Source organism: Centroberyx affinis, unplaced genomic scaffold (genome assembly GCF_046629955.1).
Source record: "Centroberyx affinis isolate AG114_WGS23_722 - 3 ecotype Tasmania unplaced genomic scaffold, CSIRO-AGI_Caff_v1 ptg001905l_1, whole genome shotgun sequence".
Classification (NCBI taxonomy): Eukaryota; Metazoa; Chordata; class Actinopteri; order Beryciformes; family Berycidae; genus Centroberyx; species Centroberyx affinis.
Genome location: NW_027280268.1, coordinates 97,105 through 107,441, shown reverse-complemented (window position 1 = coordinate 107,441; position 10,337 = coordinate 97,105). Strand labels below are relative to the sequence as shown.

General features: G+C 42.9%; 1 protein-coding gene across 1 annotated transcript; it reads left to right on the top strand.

Annotated features, from left to right (window-relative positions):
• Positions 1 to 547: 547 nt before the first annotated feature.
• On the top strand, positions 548 to 5,230 carry tekt3 (tektin 3). The gene is made up of 7 exons (XM_071530230.1): positions 548 to 1,114; positions 1,791 to 1,874; positions 1,995 to 2,065; positions 2,270 to 2,413; positions 2,689 to 2,911; positions 4,286 to 4,440; positions 5,014 to 5,230. Exons 1-7 carry the CDS (start codon positions 548 to 550, stop codon positions 5,228 to 5,230), a joined length of 1,461 nt encoding a protein of 486 aa, XP_071386331.1.
• The last annotated feature ends 5,107 nt before the right edge of the window (positions 5,231 to 10,337 follow it).

The window sequence follows — 10,337 nt, the reverse complement described above, 5'->3', positions numbered from 1 at the left end:
AGTGTGTTCTTGCTCATTTCCAGGTAAGCGTGGCTGAGAGGTGAGCCTGCCTACAGCCAGGCACTGGATGTTGAGGAAAGGTTTTGCTCATTTTGGTAAGTTAAAGCTATTTTCTTTACTGCTTTTGTCACTGTGCTTCTTAAAATGTGTGAAGAAGATAAAGCAAATTAGATTGATTGGCTAATAGCTCTTTCTGTTACCAGTAATGAGCCACGAAAGACATAGCCATTGCAAATATATTTTATAACATTATTTATAACATTCTGAAATACTCTTAATTCACCTATAAACCTAGATTCTTAAACAAAATGAGATTATACTGTATCTAATCTGTGATATATTCAATTACTGGAATCTGAATGGTTCAGACTTAACCCAGCGCATCTATACAATTTTACAGCAATATCTGCAAGTACTAACAAGTTTTTATCACATTATCACATTTAGAGTCTACAAAAAGTACCTACACTAAAATATGAACACAGAAGTTTGTGAAAAGTAAATCTTTTTATGCAGAAAAACAGGGGCACCCTGAGGGGAGTCAAAAATGGAGCTGATGGGATCCACCCTGACAGCCACCTACGCCCGGCCCAAAACCAGCCACTTCCTCCCTGCCATCTCCACCATGGCATCCAGCTACCGCAACACCCAGCCAGCCTTGGCCATGAACCCCAGTGCCAACCAGTGGAGGACTAACAGCTACTACAAGAGCACCAGCGCTATCCCGTCCCTCTCTGCACAGAGAGAGAATCTAGACCTGGTTCGAGCCAAGACCGTGTTCTACCCATCCAACAGGACCGCGATGACCACCCGCTACACCCCTGAGGACTGGTACAAGTCCAACCAATACAACTACAGGGAGTCTGAGTCGTCCCGCAACAGTGCGGAGAGGCTGAGAAGAGACACCATCAGGCTGATGCAGGACAAGGATCAGCTGACCCGACGAACCCAGGAGAACACCAGCAAGAACCTTGGCGAGCGCCTCAACGACATTGTCTTCTGGAAGTCTGAGCTGAATCATGAGATTGACAACATGGTGACAGAAATAGCAGCTCTCACTGAGGTCAAGAGGAGGCTTGAGAGAGCACTGGCAGAGACTGCAGGGCCCCTACAGGTAAGGATTGAATGTGTGTGTGTGTGTGTGTGTGTGTAGGTGTGTGTATTTGTGTATTTGTGTGTGTGTGTATTTGTGTATTTGTATATTGGCAGGCCACTCTTCCAGTGCACTCATTTTATCATTCATGCATATCACGTCTCAGGACGCTGTCACACTATCTGTGGTGACACAGTTTTGCCTGGGGGGGTCTGGATTGGTTGTAGCAACAGTCTCTTATTGGTTCCTTGCATCACTTTAGAGCAGAGCAGTGCTCTCACTGACTCAAACTCTTAATTAGGTTGCATTAATGCCCTGTTAAGGTTACCAGGTAACCTTCCACAGAAAGCACCACTGGTCATTTGTTTAACCCAGAGTGCTTTGGGGCGTAGAGGTACAGTCAACTTGATCTGGCTGGACATCTGATGACACAGACGACTCCCGGGGTTACGATCATGTGGCAGGAGGCATTCTCAGGGACTTCAGCTGAAACTGGAGAATACAGCTGATGCATTGCACAGACACATGCATGCAGGCGCACACATAAACAACTGCACATATACTCAATCATACCACCACTATTCAAATGAGTGACTCAGTAATTAGAATGTCATAGTGAAATGCTGGCGTGACTTTTTATTACACTCTGAAATACCTGCTGGAATTCCTTATTTTATCATGATTACTTTGTCACCAGGTGTCTCAAGAGTGTCTCTACCACAGAGAGAAGCGGATGTCCATCGATCTGGTGCATGACGGTGTGGAGAAAGACCTCATAAGGGTAATGTCAAAGAACAAGGGTGTGTGTGTGTGTGTGTGTGTGTGACATGATATTGATCTAAAAAAAAAAAAAACTTGTATCTTTCTCTATCTCTTTTCTTTTCACCTGTGCTGCGAGAAGGAAGTGGAGGTCATCAAGTCATGTCAGGAAAGGATGAGGCGGCATCTGGACAGAGCCATCGCTCAGCTGGCGTGAGTCTGGTCTAAACAGCTAGAGGTCACTGGATCTTGTAAAAATGCATTGATAAAATCTTACTCAGTCTTGGATTCTGTAATATGACAATTTCTAAAACACTGAAAAACAGCTCCTTTTTCAGGGGGCATGTGCCTCAGTGTCAAATGCTTTTCCAGTGTATTTTTGTAGTTTAACTCTGTCTGCTGTGTGGGGTGCCTCAGGTCAAACCGAGCAGCCCAGCATGAGCTGGAGAGAGACATGAGTGACAAAATGACAGCTCAGAGGATAGACAACAGGTGTCACCATCTGAGGAACGCATCTGATGGGATCGGCTATTACAGAGGGATCGAAAGACTAGACCCCTCGTGAGTCTGGCTTTATGTTTTCTTATGTTATCTAATCTGATCTAATTCATCTTATCAGGTCTCGTAGTTGCAAACAATTGTTGATATTTGTTTAAACCAACCAAATTGACTTTCAAATTACTGTCCTATGTTACAAACCCTACCTATCTGGTTCTCAAGCTAACAAACCATAAAAAGTATCTGAAAATGTTCAAGTCGGATCCATATACAGTATGTTCTAAAACAGTGGGAATATCAACTTCCATCAATTTACGTTGTTCTTTTTCCTCTGTCAGGCTCTCTCTGCCAGACTCATGGTCCAAGTTCACAGATGACAACATCCTGCACTCCCAGAGCGAGCGGGCTGCCTCCCACAAGCTGAGGGATGAGATAGAAATCCTGCTGAACACCACGTCCAACGAGATGTGGAACCAGTTCAGCTCTGTCAACATAGCGTTCACCGACCGCATATCGGAAACCGCTGACGCTAAGAACAGCCTGCAGACACATCTGGCTAAGGTGACCATCAAAGCGCTTTCACTTTTTAACCCTTGTGTATTTGGTAGCATTCAAATCAAGGAAAATCAATTATTGTTATGTTGTATGCTTACATTTAATGCAATGAGGTCATACTTCCCAATTATATCTTGACCTAAATTGTGATGTGATAACTCAAAATTATTATCTAATTGTCTAATTGATTGACTAGTATCATTCGCATGTTTCACATTATGTCTGATTTATGTTTCATTCTTTTATAAAGGCTCTGTCTTTTTCAATTACAATGTTTCTTCTGTAAGAATGAGTCATAAAAGAGTTTGGGTTAAAAGAGAACAGCGGTTTTAGGGAGGCCATCACATGGTTTTCCTCCATTCACTCTTTTTTACCAGTGGGTAACAAAATTAGCCATTTAATGAGAGGAGACGTGTACAGGAAGATCATGTGAGTATTTGGAATGGCTCCTCTCTTCTTTTCTACACGTGTGACATACCAGTGCTATATTCAGCACCATCTGCCATAATTGTGAATAGACTGCGGCACGCAACCTCACCAAACACTGTTTACTGTATAAAATAGTCCTGTCAAAAGAAAGGACCTGTAATAGACACCTCTTTCATTGCTTGTGCCATCTTCTCCACTGCAATCGGCCCTCATCGTCTACACTGGATCCCATTGTTCTGGGGTTAATTGCTGGGGTTACAGTCTGAATCCACATCAGCTGTTGGATGGACTTATCCACTGACAGCAGCTGTGATGTGAGGCACACAGTCTTTAATAAACCTCAGTCACTGTGGAGTTCTAAGGAGTAGTGATTCACGGGAATTAAATTACATAAAATGGGATGGGATAGAGCCGGCCACTGTGCTGCACTGTGTTCAGCTGATTCGATGCTAGCAGTGCACGGCTTTGCAGCTGCCTCTGCCTCATCCATTGAGATCCATTATTTTCACATGACATGCTGAGTGAAATAGCACAATCAAATTTTGCCTTTCAAAATTATTTTCACTTCAAATCTCAATGGCCCATCATGTCTTTCCATAAGTCAATTTGCATCCAATCTTACCTTTTTACCACTTTTAGATGATATTTCTATGAGTAATTTGAAATCTGTCAATGCTGACAGGTTCTTTTTTTTTGGCAATTTCCACACCTGGATGGTGAAGAGCCACAAATTAGATGGGAAAACGTATCCTATGCCTTTTTTCTTTTGTGTCAATCATTCCCAAATCACCTTGTTTACCCTCTGCATCAGCTGCCCTTCAGCTGACCTGTATTTTTCATGAATGGATTAGTCTTTGATGGATCAGTACTATCTGCAGAGTAAATGCAGAGTTTATTAATGTATTATTTTTGGACTGTTTTACCATCCCCCTTCCTCCTCTCATCACTCAGACCCTGCAAGAGATCTTCCAGACGGAGATGCTGATTGAGTCTCTGAAGAAGGCCCTGAGGGACAAGGAGTGCCCACTGAAAGTGGCCCAAACCAGGCTAGAGGAGAGGACCCGCAGGCCGAACGTGGAGCTCTGCAGGGACAACCCATACCACAGGTAGCTCCACAACTCACTGCTTTGTCAGTGGTGAAAGTTAACAAGGAAGATGGTGTGTGAATGACAGGCGCTTTCCCGAAAATCCGTCACACTCAGTAAGAGTGTTGTTGGGGATGAATTATATATTCAATTACTTTTGCCTATTTTGTAACTTGTGTTTGATTGGAGTTAAAAATGTTAAGATATCATTTTTTGCAACATTTTTGTTACTTTTACCTTATGAATCAGCACTATTCAATAGACTTAAATCAGTTTATGCCAATAAGGTAAAGAACTATGCAAATATCACTGCAAGTAGCATTTCAAGTACTGAGCATGATACTAAAACAACTGACTGTGATATGATAGGATGGGGGAAGCAATGAGCAAACAAGTGTGCCTACCTGCCGCTGATGGATGATTTATCTGGCAAGCTAGCTAGCATGTTTAGCTGCACAATTTTACTTAGTCAGAAGTACCTATGTCACTCAACTGTGTGTACTTTGTTTGGGCTGAATAGGGCTCCTTCACTGCTCTTCCTCTCTCCTTGTCCGTCTGACAGTAGCCTGCTTGTCTTTGTCCTTGCCTGTTCAGACTTGTGAGTGAGGTGAGGGAGATCGAGGACACCATCCAGAAGCTTCAGGAGAGGCTGATGGAGGCTGAAAACACCCTGCAGACTCTGGTCAAAACCAAGATGGCCCTGGAGCACGACCTGTCCATCAAGGCCAACTCGCTCTTCTTGGACAAGGAGAAGTGCATGAGCATGCGCAAGAGCTTTCCCAGCACGCCACGTCTGGTGGGCTACACATAAAACATGACCGCTAACCAAACCGGGGGAGGACACACATAACTAACTATGGATGTTTTGGTTGTTTTTGAGTGTTTTAGAAAGAGATGTGGATGGCTTGAATGAAAACAAAACAGCCACTGATGTCAAAATGTAAGTGATGATAAATAATAGATTGTATTAATTATAAGTACTGTACCACACACACTGACTGATGTACTGTATGAAACAAACATAACTTGAAATTTGGTGTCCTTGAAAAAAAAAGTCAAATTCTGTGTGTATTCATAACCACAAAAGCAGAGGCAGTAAGCATTTCAGATTATAATAGGAGCATTTTCTCTTCCAATTTTGCATTTTGCATGGAAAATTCTCTGCATAGTACTGTACTCACTGAAAAATGTGCTGGAAATTGAAGTCTTTACACTTGAAAGTAACACATTAAAACCCTTGCACAGTAAGAGATTCATCACTGATATTCACTGTAGATACACCCCTCACGCCAAGCTTTAATTTTTTAATATTGGGGAATTCATGCCTTTATTTACTCATATGTACCTTACGTGACTGGCAAGGAATATCCCTAGTATATTTTATAGTATATTAACCCTTTCTTAAGAGAAGGTGGAAGGGGAACCTCAGGAGTCAATGGTGAGCAACAATAGTTGCCTTGACTCAAGTATGAATAAACAACTGCCTAATTGTCTGTGGTATTTTAGACAAAGATCATTGCTCAGTGTCTACCAGTAACGGCATCCACAAAAATGACTTATTACCCCCCCCCCCCCACATACACACACACTTACCCCCATTCTAACATTACAGTCCATTTCTGCCACCAGCTATAAACTGTTGATCTACAGTGTAACCCTTGCTTCTAGCACCATGTACAGCAGTGTTGTCCCTCCACCCCTCTGAGCCGGGGCTCTGTGTTTGCTCTGCGCTACACGGGCGACAGGCCGCGGGCCAGTGGAGCACAAACAGTGGTCCTGGTAGCAGATGTGACAGTAATCTCCAAACAAACAGCCTGGATTAGCTCATGCAGCGTGGCCAGAGAGGAAGACAAATACACACGTCTTTGAAGGCTCGCTCAGATGTGTCAGCGTAAACTGACCTGAATGTTACCTTTGGTGAGCATTAACATGCAAGGGACTGTGCTGTGGCAGTTTATAGATTCACCCTACGCACCTTCAGCCTGTGGGTTTGAGTTCTTAGGTCAGTTTGGGGCACACAGTGTACAGAGTAGACTGATTATTCACAAAGTATGTAAAGGCCTTTATCACTAGTATTTTTAATGATTGGTTTGGAATGTTATTCATCGCCTCACCCAAAGAAGGAGCTGTGCAAGCACCTTCTAAGTTACATATAAAGCCCCACACCCATCCTATAAGCCCCACGCCAATCAGTTTTCATCAGCTTCTTTCTTTCCCCCTTCTTCTCCACTCTTCTTTTCCCTGATGTCTTCATGTTCCAGTATAGGGAGGATGATGGCATGTATATGCTGTCTGGCTTAAATCCACACAGTAAAAGGTTTGGAGAGTATTGATTTCATTTCATTTCTCACATTCAACACTTTTTAGAGCCTAAACAAACTAGGCACACACACACACACACACACATACACACACACACACACACACACACACACACACCCTGGTGACCCAACCCTTCCCCTGCTGCACCTACTGTATAACCTTTGTCTTAACTGAGGAATGTCAGCTTTGCTCAAATCAATAATACTGTTTGAGTTTAACTTCTTCTGTAGTCGCTTATCTACAATAATTCAATTGATCACCACTATCAGATCTAAGGAGAATTCGTATAGATATCCCATAGATAAGGAATTGTAATCTCTGATATGAAAATACAAAATATGTCAGTGTTCCCTTGTTAAAATTGTGAGCCTTGGAACAATGTATTTATCCAATATGTTCTTTCTTTCCCCTCCACTTCTTTCTGTTTCATACGCATTTGGAGTCTTTGACTAGCACTGACAACCTCTGGGGTCAGGTCCAGCTGGAGGAGGGATGTGTCTTTAGCCAAAATACACTGCAGACTAATCTCATTTTGTCATGAGTCTCCCCAGACAAAATGAGAGGAAGCTAGAGACAGAGGCTGTCATGATAAAAGATCTGAGAAGCAAGCGGAAATCTATCCACGGCTCCACCTAAACCCTTCTATAGTATCGGATGCAGTGTTAAAATAAAGGTATGGCAGCGTCACAAGTGCAAATAAAGGATAGTTTCACTGTACGGATTCCTTACAGGAGGGTGGAGGTGACTATAAAGATAAATCTCTTATTGCTGGAATCCCTGCCTGTGTGTGTGTGTGTGTGCGTGTGTCTGTGTGTGTGTGTGTGTGTGTGTGTGTGTGTGTGTTTGTGTGAGAGAGTGTGAAACTTGCACTTTGATTTAGGTGTAATGTTTTACAACTGTATGCTAAGCACTGACACTCACAGTCTCAGTCACACAAAGTTGAAGTGCTCTGTCTGCTGTGCAAACAGCATTGTGTTTGACTGCAACCTTCAGGATCAAATAAATGGGAGGAGGGTCTACCATGGTCTCCTGTATGTGTGTGTGTGTGTATGTGTGTGTGTGTGTGTGTGTGTGTGTGGCCTCTCATAGTCCCACTCCTGTGCCCAGGCACATTCCTGGGCCCTAGCATTGCAGAGACAGGCCCCTTTTTGTCTACCTTACATCACAAGACTCCCTGCTCTCATCACTATGTAATTAAACATACTGACAGATAGCAGAGCTGAGGCTTTCCTCCCTCTTATCTGCTCCCTTTGCCTTCTCCCTCCCTCTCTCTCTCTCTTGTTGCACTTCTCTGTTCAAAAATAGGCTACACAGTGCAGGTGCCCATGAAAAGTCAGTTAAGTGGAATAAATCCCTGTCTCTCTGTCTCTCTGTATCTCTGTATCTCTCATGCGTGCTTATGGATTATGGGTGTCTTTCTGGACGGGACACAAATAGGCCCTCCTCCTCAACCTCCTCTCCCACCCCCGCATATGGGGAATGTACTCTGGAATTCTCCCCGCAGTCCAAACATATTGGCAGTTTATTTTTATCACCAGCTCTTGTTATAGATGCCCTGTGCCCCGTGTATTTTATGTTTCTGACATACCGTCATGCCATACTAAAGAGCTGATCGCAGCTCACTTGAGACCAGTGTCAGTCACAGGGTGGTTTGCGCCCTCAGCTGCATATTAATTGTACAAAATCCAATTGAATTTCATCAAGTACTGAATGGAATTACTGCTTATAGAAAAAGAAAAAGGGGGTAGAAGTCAGGAGAGACTCATCGTTCTTCTGTCAATATGCCTGCTTAATATATTTCCATTGATTTACCCCATTATTTTTGCACACATGATTCTTCATGATGAGATATTCTCTTTGGCTTCTTTTTGGTGTGTAATTGAGTGTCATGTACACATGGGCCTCCTCCATGGACAAATACATGCTAAGATCTTAGTTTTGCATTGAGCAAAAAAAGCAAAATATTCATTCTTGCTACCAAACACGCATGTCTGCTCAAATCATTCTAAATCAATCAAACCAAAGCTATTTATTTCGAGATACAGTACGTAATGCATTGGTCACTTCCTTTCCAATGACAGAAGCAGTCTATTTGAAGAGAACACTTTAAAATATGCATAATTGATTAATATCCCTTGTGCCATAATTCAATTTGAGCCCTCGCCTAAAAACCTTACACAATAGCCTTAGAAGCATTATTGAGTTACAGCGGGCCATCTCTTACTTCAAATCCAATTAAGTGAACAATTTCAAACACACTGTATCTAATTTTATTTTATAATGCAAGAGGATCACTTGCCTAAAAAAACCTCAGCGCTATGACACACTGTCAGCATTTGCAGATGACAGTGGAATGTGCGAATGTAGATGAGCTATTTTGCCCGCATCAGGGATTTGAATTGACAACAGGGAGAAAATAAATGTGGACAACAGTGATATGTGAGAAACAAATGAGTCATGAAAAAATATGGCGGGTCGTAATTGCTGGCAAAATTGCCCATCTAGATTAGGTAAGAAATGTTTCCAGTGTCTCATGGCTTTTATCGGCTTTAGTTTAAATCCCTACCTCTATAAAATACAGACCATTTCTCACTTCATTTCCATGGCTGGAGTGTCCCATTTGAAGTGAACACTAAACATCCATGGGAACCATCTCTTCCTGAGGCTTTTGGATCTGTGCCAAACTCGGTTTTCTCAAGAGGCTGTTGGCTGCCCCTTTGTTGGGCTTTATAATTTGACTAGTACTGTGAGTTAGGAAATAGAGACATTTCCTTTAGTGAAAAAAAAATGAAACTACGTGGGCATCAGTTGAGTAATACTAACAGTTGAGAGAGAGGAAGCTGGAGACAGCCAGATAAGATGTATATATGTTCACCATGGTTTCCCATCCCAACTGTACAATGGGACTGCGGTGGCAGTGGTTATGTGTGGCTGTCCATTGATTCTTGCTCATGCTAGGAATCCCCGCCTCCCCAAACTGTCATTCAATCAGCGTTATCATCACCCAGCATTCTGCGCATAACTGTTTCACCAGCCAAGGTGCCATGATAAGCCGGAGAGGTCCAACTGCTAACCGAAGATCAAAGATCAACCACAATGCATTGGTATATACAATCCAGATGGGTAACTCATGGAGCCCAAAGTCTGAGGATCACATGCTGCGATTGAGTGGAATTCTGGAACAATCCATAACATTGATCCGTGCTTCGCATTGTACTCACTCTCATTCTTAAGAGAGGCATGGCCACAGAGGAGGATGGGTGGGGTGTAGAGCGACGCAGAGGGTCAAGATACGGCACTGCGGTCTTTCCTGCTGAATCATGGTGGGATGATGATGATTGAGAATTATGCGCTGTAGCCCGCCTTGAGGCCATCTTGTTTATTTATATGCCCGTCACCAGGGAAACAACAGGAAGTGGAGTGCTTATGAGAAATAAAAGAGAGGGGGCTCCGTCCCTCGCAACGCTACACACACACTTAAAGCAACAAAGAAATTGATCAGAATTGCAGATTATCTTCATTCAAGATACAAACACATTTTTTTCTCTTGTGTCCCTATAGTGACCTCAGTCTCATGCTCATACTCGAGCCACATC

Coding starts and splice junctions, on each gene's coding strand:
- tekt3 (XM_071530230.1), top strand. CDS start 548: ATGGAGCTGATGGGATCCACCCTGACAGCCACCTACGCCCGGCCCAAA. Junction 1,875..1,994: donor TGGAGAAAGACCTCATAAGG/GTAATGTCAAAG, acceptor TGCTGCGAGAAG/GAAGTGGAGGTCATCAAGTC. Junction 2,414..2,688: donor ATCGAAAGACTAGACCCCTC/GTGAGTCTGGCT, acceptor TTCCTCTGTCAG/GCTCTCTCTGCCAGACTCAT.